The sequence below is a fragment of the Fukomys damarensis genome, unplaced genomic scaffold (genome assembly GCF_012274545.1).
Source record: "Fukomys damarensis isolate Sample0158 unplaced genomic scaffold, DMR_v1.0_HiC HiC_scaffold_13, whole genome shotgun sequence".
NCBI lineage: Eukaryota > Metazoa > Chordata > Mammalia > Rodentia > Bathyergidae > Fukomys > Fukomys damarensis.
Genome location: NW_022900925.1, coordinates 36,172,312 through 36,187,442, shown reverse-complemented (window position 1 = coordinate 36,187,442; position 15,131 = coordinate 36,172,312). Strand labels below are relative to the sequence as shown.

The window sequence follows — 15,131 nt, the reverse complement described above, 5'->3', positions numbered from 1 at the left end:
TTTTTTTTTTTTTTAACCAGGGATTGAACTCTGGTCCTTGTGCTTGCAAGGCAGGTCACTGAACCACTGAGCTAAATCCCAGCCCTATTATGTCTTGATTAGCTCCTTTCCCTTCCCATATGATGATTACATTTCATTATCTGAGTATCAGTGTCATTAAGTTGTTTTCAGATATAGGGTTTAATCTAAAAACATGTCAAGTTTGGACTCCCATCTCATAAACAGTGGTAATTTTTCTTCACCATACTATAAATCATATGTACTTCGAAAGAATCCCTTTACTTTGAAAGTAAAATACATTTGATATATTTCCAGTTACAAGACAGTTGTAATGATAGTACTATAAGACATTAAAAATTGATCTCAGTATCATTCTGTGCACCAAGACCATATGGGCTCAAGTACGAGTAAACACAAATTGTTTGTTTTTCAGGAAAGCAACTAATGCTGGTCCTTTGGATAAGATTCTCCATGGAAGTGTTGGCTATCTCACTGCAAGGAGTGGAGGTATTTCAAACATTTAGAAAAATGTCTAACTTTTGTTGAAGAGTCATTACTTTTATGAGGCAGAGTCTTGCTTTGTAGTTCAGGTTGGCCTGAATTCATTATGTAGCCCAGGCTGGCCAGGAACTCACAGCGATCCTCCTGCCTCAGCCTTCTGAGTGCTGGGATTACAGGCGTTTGCCACCACGCCTGACCAAATGTTTGCTTTTTTTTTTGTACCGGGGATGGAACTCGGGCCCTTGTGCTTGTGAGGCAGGCACCAGAACCACTGAGCTAAATCTCTGGCCCTAGAGTAATTATCTTTAAGTTCATCTTGGACTTGGGAAGATACAAACAAATGAATTAAGATGTGTTATATGTATATGTACCAACTCCACACAAGGAATGTCAACATTATTTACTACAAACATGTACTAATAAAAATAAAATAACAGGCTGTTAACTGCCAAAATAAAAAGAGATGCAGAGGGAGAAACTTAGCAGTGAGTTGTGTATTTTTTATTAATTTCTAAGGTAACAACACCTGCTTTCCCTGTACGTTTTTCCCCAATTGTTTGTAGTAAATTGTCACTATCAGAATCAAAGATTGATCTTTGTCACATTGCACAGTCTGCTCTGGAGCATGGCTCCTTATATCTGTGAAACTATTTAGACTTAAATGTAAAGGTATTTCTTGTTTGTAATTTACTGATAAAGATTCAGTAATGAGTTTTGTTTTTCATAGGCCATTTAATGAACTTGAAGTACTATGCTTCTCCTTCTGACCTGCTGGATGATAAGACGGCATCTCCTATCATTTTGCATGAGAATAATGGTAAGAATTGAACTGTGAAGCAACTGAAAGTTTTGTCCAGTATTTTAAAAATATTTATAAAATTTGAAGGCCCTGTCTGTCAGGAATTTCTGCTTTGGTACTCTTAAATGAATTTGCTATTCTTACCATATGTACCTGATACAGTACACACATACATAGATGTACACGTGCTGATGTATACGTATACACATAATTGAAGCTTATAAGTGAATAAATGAAGAAATGTAAACCATTGGATCTGAAATAATTAGTTTTATCCATTACTTTAAATGTAAAGGAATTAGTCAATTTACTAAAGGACTACTACATAATGAGGCAGGCAGCGGAACCACTGAGCTAAATCCCCTGCCCAAGGACTACATAATGGTTGTTATTTTCTTTGTTTTTCATTTTTTTTGTTTTTTTTGAGAAAGGGTCTCACTATGTAGTTTAGACTGACCTGGAACTCACTATGTAGCCCAGGCTGGTCTCAAACTCACAGCAGTCCTCCCGAGGGCTGGGATTACAGGCCTGTGCCACCACGCCCAGCATGGTTGTTATTTTCTATTTGAACTTAATATGCCCAAAGATAAGGAGAAACAGCCAGATACCTCATTTGTAACACGTCCACTTGTAACATCAATCATTTATTCTATTATTATCCCCCTTGGGAGCTTACTGGATATGAAACCCAGGGACTTTGCACTGAGCTCCATCACTAGCCCTTTGTAATATTTTATTATGAGAAAAGACTCTCACTGAGTTGCTCAGTTGCCCAGGCTGGGCTCAAACCTGTAGTCCTACTGCCTTAGCCTTGCTGAGTGCTGGGTTTGCAAGTGTATGCCACCATACCTCTTACCTGTAATTATAGTGTTATTTAAATGCTTTCTAAAATTGGATAGCAGAAGTAAATATTGGTAATGAGCCCTTCAAAAATTTTCTTGCTTGAAATGTACTAGTATTATTATTATTATTATTACTATTTATAGCCAAAAAGAAATGTTGGTTGGACAGGTAATTTTGAACATTTCTAACTTAGATACAAATTAAATTAATAATAAATTATGGTTGGTAAATAATGTAGAATATTATAGTCACTTTCTTGTCCCTGAGACAAAATACTCAATTTATTTTGGTTCAGCGTGTATAGGTTTCAGTCTGCACTGGGCTGCTCCAGGGTGGGCTGGCATGGAAGAGAAGACTTGTTCACGGCAGGACAGTCAGGAAGCAGAGAGGGGTCAAGGGAAGAGGGAAGAAGAGAGACCCTTCCAGGCCGCACTCCCGTGACCTGCCTCTCCCACCACACTTCTCCTAAGTTTAGAGTTAGCTATACAGCTTTAGGTGACTGATCCACAGACATCTGAGTATTATACCCCCATGATCCAGTCACCTCCCAAAAGCCCTGCCTATGTGTGCAGGAGCCTTTGGGGATATCTGGATCTAAACCATCACACAGAAGTTATGTTTTTCTTCTTTTTAATTTCATGATCCTCATAATTTGATTTACTTTGAAGATCCTTTTTGTTTTCTATTCCCAGTTCCTCGATCTCTCGGCATGAATGCATTGGTGACAATTGAAGGGACATCTGCTATGTACAAACTCCCAATTGCACCATTAATTATGGGGTCACATCCAGCTGACAACAAATGGTAAGTTACACATAATTTTAGAATTGGAAAGTCCACTTTTTTACATCAAGCCTAATGTGAAACAAATCCTTCTCTTGGCTCTTTCCCTTCTTGGATTTGAAGAAGTTGTGGCTTTTTGTTTTGTCCATTAATTTTTCCTTCTTGAAAAACTTCTTGCATGTTCTTTTTCTGGTATCTGCTCACAGACCACATTCTATACTCTAAATAAATGTATTTTTTTGGTGCTGGAGATTGAACCTTGGGCCTTCTGCATGCTAAATATGTGTACCTTTAATCCCAAGATAAATATGGAAATAAATACTTGAGCATTAATAAAATATTATGTATAGGAATTTTGGGGAGGAAATTCTAAGAATTAACTTTTTGGAGTTCTTTTTGTCTGTTTGTTTTGTTATTTGGTACTGGGGATTGAACTTGGGACCTCACACTTGCCAGGCATGTGCTATGTTGCTGAGCTAAATCACTGGCCCAAGATTAACTTTTGATAGACATTTTGATGTAATATACATATACACGTGTATACTTCATTTTCATGTCAAGTCAACATGCATCCCTTTCTGTTTTTTTTTTTCTTTGAAGGACTCCTTCCTTCTCCTCAGTCACCAGTGCCAACAGTGTTGATCTTCCTGCCTGTTTCTTCTTGAAATTTCCTCAGCCAATTCCAGTATCTAGAGCATTTGTTCAGAAACTGCAGAACTGCACAGGTGAGCTTCCTTATTTGTTTTTTTAAATGTTTACCAAACTTTAATGCAATTATGTTTTGAGCACCAAAATTAAAAACATAAAAAGGTTTTGAGCACCAAGAGCTAATGTAAATATGAACAAGATATTTCAGATTATCCCAGTCAGATTACAGTCTTGTGGGCATCACAAGGTATAACTAACAGGTATAGGTGTTATGGTGTTTTATATTAGAAAATGTTTGGTAAGTACATTTTAAATAAATGAGTGAATAAATAAAATTATAATGGGAAAATCAATTCGTGAACATTTTGAATTTGATGGGATAATTATTACCAATCCTTGTTTTTCTAGGGATTCCATTGTTTGAAAATCAACCAACTTATATACCCCTCTATGAATTGATCACTCAGTTTGAGCTGTCAAAGGATCCTGATCCCATGCCTCTGAATCACAACATGCGATTTTATGCTGTAAGTGAGGCCTTGTGGAGCTAGAGTGCTGTACGTTATGTTTGAGCCTAAGTTCAAACTCTTGCTTTTTAGCATTACTGAGGTCAGATAAGTTTCTTTAGGACTACGTGATCATGTCCTGTTTCCTCAATCAAGCAAGAAGTTAGAAAACTTTCTGATCTGTATTGAAGCAAAAAGGCATGAGCTCCCTGTTAGGAAAGTTGAAATTTTTCTTTTTCTTTTGTTGACTTTCTCAAAGAACTGAAAGTTTGTTTTGTTTTGTTTTTTTGTACTGGAGATGGAACTCTGGTCCTTGAGCTTGCAAGGCAGGCAGTGGAACCACTGAGCCAAATCCCCGGCCCCCAAGAGCTGAAAGTTTTAATAGTATTTTGATCATTTACAAGGTTATAAATGGGAATATACCTTTAGTGGCATACTTGCGTAGCATATGGAAGGCCCTAGCTTGAATCCCCAGTACACACGCACGTACGCACGCACGCACACACACACACAGGGTCCTAATATGAATTCTTAATGTTTCTTTCAAGTACTTTTATCCTTTCATTTTCTTTTTTTTTTTTTTGAAAATTTTATTAGAAGTACCATGATTTTTATAATTGGAAAAGAAATTCTTCCGGTAAATCTAGAAAACAGGATGCTTGTATAAATCAGTTTTGAAAGGTTCCAAAACCTAATCTATTCTTGAATTTATTTATTTATTCTTTTTTTTTTTTTTTTTTTTTTTTTTTTTTTTTTTTAATTTTTGAAACAGGGTCTCACTATGTAGTTGAGACTGACCTGCAACTCACTATGTAGCCCAGGCTGGTCTCAAACTCACAGCGATCCTTCTGCCTCATATTCCCGAGTGCTGGGATAACGGGTGCGCCACCACGCCCGGCTATTCTTGAATTTATATGAATGTTTGATGACAGACTAGACTAATGTAGTAGTTCATAACATCTGGCTGCATTGCAGTGTATATGATACTTTATTAACAATGGCTTTTGCATGTATCGCTTTGGAGGCCCTCTACCTCCACCAAGCTAAGCTAAGTTAGGAACCCATTTACCAGAAAGATCTTTTCAGCCTGGTTAGTAACTGGCATTTATAAAATCACTACTTGGATAGATAATTCACTGTTCAGTTTTATGTCCTATGAATTTTTTGTGCTTTTTTGAGTAGAACTTTTCTAGGATAGTTTGTGGGTAGGTAAGTGGCACTCATTTTGTGTCTTTTTGCCTAGGCTCTTCCAGGTCAGCAGCACTGCTATTTCCTCAACAAGGACGCTCCGCTTCCAGATGGCCGGAGTCTCCAGGGAACTCTTGTTAGCAAAATCACCTTCCAACACCCTGGCCGAGTTCCTCTTATTCTGAATATGATCAGACACCAAGTGGCCTATAACACCCTAATTGGAAGCTGTGTCAAGAGAACTATTTTGAAAGAAGGTACTTTTTTCCTTTTAATATACTCATTGAGCCCGGTGTGGTGGCGCACGCCTGTAATCCCAGCACTCAGGAGGCTGAGGCAGGAGGATCGCTGTGATTTTGAGACCAGCCTGGGCTACATAGTGAGTTCCAGGTCAGTCTCAACTACATAGTGAGACTCTTATCTCAAAAAACCAAAAAAATAAAAATAAAAAAAATACTCATTGGAAGAGAAGAACTAATCTAAGTAGTTCTTTAATTTGGTGGCCTTTTAAAACTTCAGATGCTTGATTTTTATGTGCAGATGAACTGAATTAGAAATTGAATGGGAGCTGCTTGGTGAAGCATACCTGTGAGACTGAGGCAGGAGGATCACCAGTTCCAGCCCAGCCTAGGGGAATTAACTAGAAATTCAAAAAGGAAAAAGGGGTGGGGAATATCAGCAGAGGCCCAGATCTTAATCCCCAGTACTGCAGGGAAAGAAAAAAAAAAGAATATCAATGAGGAGTCAGGAAATCTAATGTAACCTCTAGAAATTATTTTGATGAAACAATCTGTTCCAGGGAGCCTGTTCTTCACAGTGGACTTAATTCTTTTTCTAAACGTAGTAATATAATTGGGATTTTAGGGCCTGTAACTTGCACCAGGAATTTATAAGGTAGGATTTGCAATGCTGTTGTGATAATTTCTTTTATTTATTTATTTGAAATACGACATTGCTGTCTAAATCTCAGATTATTAGGACAGTGATTTTTAGCTCTAGTCCTTAGTTATTGTATTGTCTGTCCTTATTCATTGGGACAATCATATCCCTTTAAGAAAGTGAGACTTATGTCTTTCTTCTCTTAGGATTGTGGAACACTAATATTTTTCTTTCTTTCTTTGAGACAGGGTCTTGCTATGTGTACTTAAGGCTGGCTTTAAACTCCCTGTTTAGTCCAGGCTGGCCTTAAAATCACAGTGATCCTCCTGCTTTAGCCTCCCAAGTGCTGGGATTACAGGAATGTGCCACCAAACCTTGCGTGGGAAAAGATAATGCTTTTCAAACATAGTTGGCTCTTAAATGTAAATTTTGTAAATTCTGGCTGCCTTACTAGTCACTGTTAACATTTTTGCTTAGTCATATAGCACTCCAGTAATCAATATATATCAGTGTAAATGATAAGAATAATGATTTAGAAAGATCAATTTTCTCTTTTTTTGGGTTGGTCTTGAACTCACAGGGATCCTCCTGCCTCAGCTTCCCCCTCCTGCCTCAGCTTCCCGAGTGCTGGGATTACAGGCATGCACCACCACACCCGGCTAGAAAGAGAAATTTTCAAGAGTTGGATTACTAATAGAGCATATGCAAGCAAATATAGTCTCTTTTTTTGGGTACCGGGGATGGAACTCAGGACCTTGTGCTTGGGTTGCTGGCAGTGTGCTGAGCTAAATCCCCAGCCCTCTTTATTTTGGTTCTTTGAGATGGTCTGGCTTTGTAGTTCAGTCTGGCCTTGAATTTACTGTGTAACCCAGGCTAGCCTGGAATTCAAGGTGATCCTCCTGTCTCAGCCTCCTGACTGCTAGGATTATAGGTTTGTGCCACTACAACTAGCCTTTGGGGTATTTAAAAATGAGTTTTCATTGGATTGTCACAGAGCTAATCGTACAGAACTGCAGGATTTTCCCCAAGAAAATACGTGATTATTTTGTCTCATGTAAGAATGTTTGGATTGTATAGTTTAGTGCTAGAGTGCTAATATATCATGCACAAGGTCCTGGGTTCAATCTCTAGCATTCCAAAGACCAATGATAAAACAGATACAAAAAAACCAGGTGGATGTGGGAGTTCACAACTGTAATTATACCACTATCGGAGGCTGAGGCAGGAGGATTACAAGTTCAAATTCAGTCTGGGTAATGTAGCAACTTTGTGAGACTTTGTCTCAAAAATTTAAAAAGGGATTGGGATGTAGCTCAGTGTGAAGTCCCTGGGTTCAGTCTGTAGAGTCACCAAAGAATACAAAAGAAATTAGGTATCATTTATCTTTCTCTTAGAAAATTAAGAGTGTAGTTACTTTTTTGTGATGGAGAAATTTGTACTAACCTGATTCTTTCCGTTAACTTTGAATTGGCTAGCTGGATTTTTTTTTGTGTGACAACAGGATAGAGTTTAGTTTCTAAGAAGGGAGGAAAATGAATTCATTTTGCATGTTTTAGGATTATTACTTGTCTCCTATCTTATATTTTCTTGATTGCTTTATGGTTTTCCATTACCTTTCAGATTCTCCTGGGCTTCTTCAGTTTGAAGTGTGTCCTCTCTCAGAGTCCCGTTTCAGTGTATCTTTTCAGCACCCTGTGAATGACTCCCTGGTGTGTGGTGAGTTGTGTGGATGGCTCACACCTCTGAGAATAGCTGGATGATCCCTGTATCTGTTTTAGAATCTATCTGAAACAGTTCCTCTGTATTTTCTCTTTCAGTGGTAATGGACGTGCAGGATTCAACCCACGTGAGCTGTAAACTCTACAAGGGGCTTTCAGATGCACTCATCTGCACAGATGACTTCATTGCCAAAGTTGTTCAAAGGTACCACTGACCCCTTTCCAATAGTGTCCCACTAAGAGGTGTACAAAATATATTGTTTCACTATTAGAATCAATTGGAAATAAAGGAGAAAACCTTTTTAGTCATTGATTTGAATTCATTCTCCTTTACTTTTGGATTCAAAAGTGGTCTGAACCTTGGCTTTGTTTTTTTTTTTTTTGGTACTGGGATTTAACTCAGGTCCTTGCGCTTGCAAGGCAGGCCATGGAACTGCTGAGCTAAGTCCCTGGCCCATCCTTGGCTTTTTTGAAAATACCACAATGAAGTAATAAGTCAGGTAGGTAACTTCTGACTTGTATTAGGTTACTTGAAGGTGGTGGAGAGAGCTGAAATAAGATGTAGAATTTTTGCACGTCTTCTTTTGCCGCTTTTGAACAGATGTACCATTGTTAAGTGCAGGATATGGGAAAATACTTAAGTTAGTCAGCTTCCCAGAAACATTAATATGTAATATTGAGAGTTTTCTAAAGCACAGGCTGGAAGCCCATTATGGGACTAATTTTTATAGGAACACTGTTCACTTTACATGTCTGTACAACTTTTAAGCTAAGATGGTAGAATAAATAGAACACCTATGGCCCACCAAGCCAGAAATATTACTATCTGGCTCAATACAAACATGTTTTACGTTTTCTAATGTATATTATAAATTTAAAGTGAAGATCAGAAATGCCTTACCTTAAATAAACAAGATTAGTTCTAACAGCAGTAGCACTTTTCACAATGGTAAGCTTTTGGACAGTCTAAACCATTAATATTTGGAACGTAGAAGGTTTAGAGACTTTTGAGTGGTTCATGAGTGAGATCAGATATGCATCCTAGTAATTACCACATGAAGTTAACAAAAGATATATCTTACTGACTTTCATTATTACCCGTTTTCTTTTACTTCAAAATGAAAGCTAATTATTTGAGCCTTGTTTGTGCTTTGCTTTGGTGTGTGTTTCATAAGAATAAGAAGTTAACAATTTGACTACCAGTCACATTTTTTTTAGAGTGAATATGCCCAAAGCTTTGGCATTTGCTTCACCTGCTCTTCCCTTACAGATTACTTCCCCAACCTAAAAACTGCTTATTGCAAACGTGATAGCTGATCTAAATCTCAGCCAAAACCAGAGCCTGTTTGCCCAGATGAAAAATTGGTTTCATTTAGCAGCTTACAGCGCATTAACTTAGATTTATCCATCTTATGTTACAGATGTATGTCCATCCCTGTGACGATGAGGGCTATTCGGAGGAAGGCTGAAACCATTCAGGCTGACACCCCAGCACTGTCCCTCATTGCAGAAACAGTTGAAGACATGGTGAAAAAGAACCTGCCCCCGGCTAGCAGCCCAGGGTATGGCATGACCACAGGCAACAACCCAATGAGTGGTACCACTACACCAACCAACACCTTTCCGGGGGGTCCCATTACCACCTTGTTTAATATGAGCATGAGCATCAAAGATCGGCATGAGTCGGTGGGCCATGGGGAGGACTTCAGCAAGGTATCTCAGAACCCAATTCTTACCAGTTTGTTGCAAATCACAGGGAACGGGGGGTCTACCATTGGCTCGAGTCCGACCCCTCCTCATCACACGCCGCCACCTGTCTCTTCGATGGCCGGCAACACCAAGAACCACCCGATGCTCATGAACCTTCTTAAAGATAATCCTGCCCAGGATTTCTCAACCCTTTATGGAAGCAGCCCTTTAGAAAGGCAGAACTCCTCTTCTGGCTCACCTCGGATGGAAATGTGCTCAGGTATCAACAAGACCAAGAAGAAGAAGTCATCGAGATTACCACCTGACAAACCCAAGCATCAGACTGAAGATGACTTTCAGAGGGAGCTATTTTCAATGGATGTTGACTCTCAGAACCCTATCTTTGATGTCAATATGACAGCTGACACGCTGGATACGCCACACATCACTCCAGCTCCAAGCCAGTGTAGCACTCCCCCAACAACTTACCCACAACCAGTACCTCATCCCCAACCCAGTATTCAAAGGATGGTCCGGCTATCCAGTTCGGACAGCATTGGCCCAGATGTAACTGATATACTTTCCGATATTGCAGAAGAAGCCTCTAAGCTTCCCAGCACTAGCGACGATTGCCCACCCATTGGTACTCCTGTTCGAGAGTCTTCAAGTTCTGGGCATTCTCAGAGTGCCCTCTTTGACTCTGATGTCTTTCAAACTAATAATAATGAAAATCCATACACTGACCCGGCTGACCTTATTGCAGATGCCACTGGAAGCCCCAGTAGTGACTCACCCACCAATCATTTCTTTCCTGATGGTGTAGATTTCAATCCTGATTTATTGAATAGCCAGAGCCAAAGTGGTTTTGGAGAAGAATATTTTGATGAAAGCAGCCAAAGTGGGGATAATGATGATTTCAAAGGATTTGCCTCTCAGGCACTAAACACTTTGGGGGTGCCAATGCTTGGAGGTGATAATGGGGAGACAAAATTTAAAGGTAATAGCCAAGCCGACACAGTTGATTTCAGTATTATATCAGTCACTGGGAAGGCTTTGGGACCTGCAGAGCTCATGGAGCATCACAGTGGTAGTCAGAGTCCTTTATTAACTACTGGAGACTTAGGGAAAGAAAAGACTCCAAAGAGAGTAAAAGAAGGCAATGGCACCACTAACAGCAGCCTGTCAGGCCCTGGATTAGATAGCAAACCAGGAAAGCGCAGCCGGACACCTTCCAATGATGGGAAAAGCAAGGATAAGCCTCCCAAGCGAAAGAAGGCAGACACTGAGGGCAAGTCTCCATCTCACAGTTCTTCTAATCGACCTTTTACACCACCTACCAGTACAGGTGGGTCCAAATCTCCAGGCAGTTCAGGACGGTCTCAGACACCCCCAGGTGTTGCCACACCACCCATTCCCAAAATCACTATTCAGATTCCTAAGGGAACCGTGATGGTGGGCAAGCCTTCCTCTCACAGTCAGTATACCAGCAGTGGTTCTGTGTCTTCCTCGGGCAGTAAAAGCCACCATAGCCATTCTTCCTCCTCCTCTTCCTCATCTTCTGCTTCCACCTCCAGCAAGATGAAAAGCAGTAAATCAGAAGGCTCATCAAGCTCCAAGCTAGGTAGCAGTGTCTATTCCAGTCAAGGGTCTTCTGGATCAAGTCAGTCCAAAAACTCATCTCAGTCTGGAGGGAAGCCAGGCTCCTCTCCTATTACCAAGCATGGACTGAGCAGTGGCTCCGGCAGCACCAAGATGAAACCTCAAGGCAAGCCATCATCACTAATGAATCCTTTAAGTAAACCAAACATATCCCCTTCTCATTCAAGGCCTCCTGGAAGCTCTGATAAGCTGGCCTCTCCAATGAAGCCTGTTCCTGGGACTCCCCCATCCTCAAAAGCCAAGTCCCCTATCAGTTCAGGTTCTGGTGGTTCTCACATGTCTGGAACTAGTTCAAGCTCTGGCCTGAAGTCATCTTCAGGGTTAGGATCCTCAGGCTCACTGTCCCAGAAAACTCCCCCATCATCTAATTCTTGTACAGCATCATCTTCCTCATTTTCCTCAAGTGGCTCTTCCATGTCATCCTCTCAGAACCAGCATGGGAGTTCCAAAGGGAAATCTCCCAGCAGAAATAAAAAGCCATCCTTGACAGCTGTCATAGATAAATTGAAGCACGGGGTTGTCACCAGTGGTCCTGGGAGTGAAGATGCAATGGATGGTCAGATGGGAGTGAGCACCAATTCGTCTAGCCATCTCATGTCCTCCAAACATAACATATCAGGAGGAGAGTTCCAGGGCAAGCGTGAGAAAAGTGATAAAGACAAATCAAAGGTTTCTACTTCTGGGGGCTCTGTGGATTCTTCTAAGAAGACTTCAGAGTCAAAAAATGTGGGGAGCACAGGTGTAGCAAAAATTATCATCAGCAAGCATGACGGAGGCTCCCCGAGCATTAAAGCCAAAGTGACTTTGCAGAAACCTGGGGAAAGTAGTGGGGAAGGGCTCCGGCCACAGATGACCTCCTCTAAAAACTATGGCTCTCCACTGATCAGTGGTTCCACTCCAAAGCATGAACGTGGCTCTCCCAGCCATAGTAAGTCACCAGCCTATACCCCCCAGAATCTGGACAGTGAAAGTGAGTCAGGTTCCTCCATAGCAGAGAAGTCCTATCAGAACAGTCCCAGTTCAGATGATGGCATCCGACCACTTCCAGAATACAGCACAGAGAAACACAAGAAGCACAAAAAGGAAAAGAAGAAAGTCAAAGACAGAGACAGAGATCGGGACAAAGACAGAGACAAAAAAAAGTCTCACAGCATCAAGCCAGAAAGTTGGTCTAAATCACCCATCTCTTCAGACCAGTCCTTGTCTATGACAAGTAACACAATCTTATCTGCGGACAGGCCCTCAAGGCTCAGCCCGGACTTCATGATTGGGGAGGAAGATGACGATCTTATGGATGTGGCCCTGATTGGCAATTAGGAACCTCGTTTTCTAAAGAAATGTCGCCAGAGAAGAAAGTTGCTAAGTTTATATGTAAACCAACACAAGGTGTGAGTCAGACAGGTCTGATTTATGTGAAAGAGTCCGAAAAGGCATGGCTTTGACAAGCTGGGTGAGTTTAGAAACATATCCAGACCCTACTGAAGAGACCATAACCATAGGGTTAGATTCTGGCTGTCAAGAATTCCTTATTCCTTTGTCAGAAAGAAAATGTTAAAAAAATACTTGCTTAAGAAGTGGGGGGTGGGGGGAGGTAAGGAGAGGGATGGGTGAGAAAACAGTTTTGTGAGAAATATTCATATATTTTTTTCCTCCCTTTCCATTTTTAGGCCATGTTTTAAACTCATTTTAGTGCATGCATTTGAAGGGCTGGGCAGCAAATGAAAAAGCAATACATTCCTTGATGCATTTGCATGAAGGTTGTTCACCTCTGTTTGGGTTAATTGTCCACTTGAGGCATGGGCAAATGAAGGACTTGGGTCATTTTGGACACTTAAGCAATGTTTGGTTTTTGTTTCTTAGGAGTGATTGGGAGAGGGAAGATTTTAGCTATTTATTTGTAATATTTTAACCCTTATGTTTGTTTTTATACGTTTCTTTCTAAATGAATCTATGAGGTTCAGGGTTCAAAACGATGGGAATTGGAAGCGCAGGGCTTACTTGGTGGTAGGGAACTTGTAGCTTGTGCTGATAGGTAGCATCAAGCCCAGGCAGGTTAGAGCCCATCTTTGGAGTCAAATAGAAAAACCAAAATAATACTTTTATTTTAGGAAGTTTTTCATAGGGTTCAGACGTCATAGGAATATTAGGAGTTACTTCCCTGTGGAGGTAATGATATATACTCTTATTTCCTTTAAAACAAAAAAGCTAGGGTGGCTATTTGGGATGTAAACATGTTTTTCAGATGCAGTAAGGTGTAACGGGACAGCCTTACTGATTCAACGGCATGAAAACCATTATAGAACTAACAGTTCTCCTATTTCCACTGTGTGCCAAAAGTCCACATCCCAGTTTGCAGGAGAACTGATGCCATTCCTAAGAGCTGAGCTCTTTGTTTCTCTTCATCAAAAGGAGGAGGAGGAGTTCAGACTTTAATCACTCCACTGTATGCTCCCTGGGATAAAATAGTAAAAAAAAAAGAAAATTGCAGCCATAGTTCACTTAAAACAATTTCAAGCTCACTTGAAGCAATGGGGGCCTGGAATGCTAGGTGAGCATGAAGATAAACCCTTGCTACTATGTAGCAACACAATTGGACCTTTTTGGAGAAACAGGTCTGAGTCTGGATTCTGCAAGACATCAATACAAAGCCTTTGTCACAAATATAGAAATCCAGGAGACCGTTTTGAGTGCAACCGAAGTTCTCAGTATTTGGAAGGTCCTCTCAAAATTCTGCGGCCTTACTTTGATTTTGACACCTGCACTGTGCCATTCCTGATGATTCTATTCAGGATCTTATCAGCGGAGCGGGGCAGAGTCCCCAGCACAACTCTTCTGGATTATAAACAAAACAAAACAAAACAAAAACACCACCAGGTGATTCGTGTGTGTGTGTCATAAGTGGAGTGACTTCATCAGATACCGAAGAAAATTTCTATATTCAGCTCTTTCTGCAGGTTGGAGTTAGCATAGGGCTGGAATATCCACTTTGGCTTGCTTTCCTGTCTCTCATTTCCTCTAGTGTTCTCCCTTTTCTGGCCATCAGCTCTCAACAACTCTACCACTTTTGTGTCCCAAAGTAATAAGAAGTAGGAAGCGAAACTTTGCAAAGTGGAACAAGAAAAGTTATCAGTTACCATTTCAGAGTTAAATGTCTTGGGTGACACTAAGGAGGACACGGGCAAGGTGACACCAGAGTGCTTTATCTTGTGGTGCTGATACAGTAGCAGCCTCTCAGACATACAAACAGGTTGGATTTCTCACAAGTTTGTCAACTAGTTTTGAGTCCTATCCCATTGGTTTCTGTAAGAAATTTTAAAAGTTCCAAGGTTTTGAAGTTTGTTCTGGGTGGGAATCGTGTGGGGGAATATACTGCATAGTATCGGGCTCAGCTTCCCCAAGCAGAGCCAACAAATACCAAAATGAGTAAACTGGGAAGCTTTTTCTCTCTTTCTGTCTTCATCCCAGATCAAAGAATCCTGAGTTAGGATCTGGATGAAGGATAAGCCCCTGAATTGTCGATGGGCACACCCCACACACTGACCCAGCATCTGAACTTGCTTAACAGGGAGCCGGGGCTAAACTGCTTCACCCTGCCTGAGAACCAGGGAGCACTGCATTTCTTCACAGGGTGGAGGAGAAGAGGCAGAATAACCAAGCCTGGGACACCTCCCTCCTGTCTAGGTGTACCCATTCTCCTGTTTCAAAAGACGGCAAAGACGTGAAGTCAACTTCCACCTATCTTCTGCTGCTGGTGTCTTATGTATTTTCAGTTTGACCTGATTCCTCGTGTCTTTTGGCTTCGTGTTAGGGGTTCTTGATCATATCTGCTCTGATGTACATGAAGATTTCAGATTCAGATTCAGTGTGTCTTAAAACAAGTATTGTCAGGGGAAACTGAAGTAGGATATAATTGCCAAA

At 40.7% G+C, this 15,131-nt stretch overlaps 1 protein-coding gene across 4 annotated transcripts in view; it reads left to right on the top strand.

Annotated features, from left to right (window-relative positions):
• Med1 (mediator complex subunit 1) overlaps positions 1–14,863 on the top strand; it is a 31,698-nt gene extending 16,835 nt beyond the window's left edge. For 2 of the 4 annotated variants that reach the window (XM_033763016.1, XM_010620041.2), the window contains 9 exons: positions 434–507; positions 1,229–1,318; positions 2,836–2,947; positions 3,527–3,651; positions 3,983–4,101; positions 5,324–5,525; positions 7,768–7,863; positions 7,965–8,070; positions 9,287–14,299. In XM_033763016.1, the coding sequence (XP_033618907.1) occupies positions 434–507; positions 1,229–1,318; positions 2,836–2,947; positions 3,527–3,651; positions 3,983–4,101; positions 5,324–5,525; positions 7,768–7,863; positions 7,965–8,070; positions 9,287–12,530 (4,168 nt within the window). In that variant the 3' untranslated portion in view covers positions 12,531–14,299. Of the gene's footprint in view, positions 1–433; positions 508–1,228; positions 1,319–2,835; positions 2,948–3,526; positions 3,652–3,982; positions 4,102–5,323; positions 5,526–7,767; positions 7,864–7,964; positions 8,071–9,286; positions 14,300–14,678 lie in introns of those variants that run through there. The other 2 variants (XM_010620043.3, XM_033763017.1) reach the window with 2 other exon arrangements.
• The last annotated feature ends 268 nt before the right edge of the window (positions 14,864–15,131 follow it).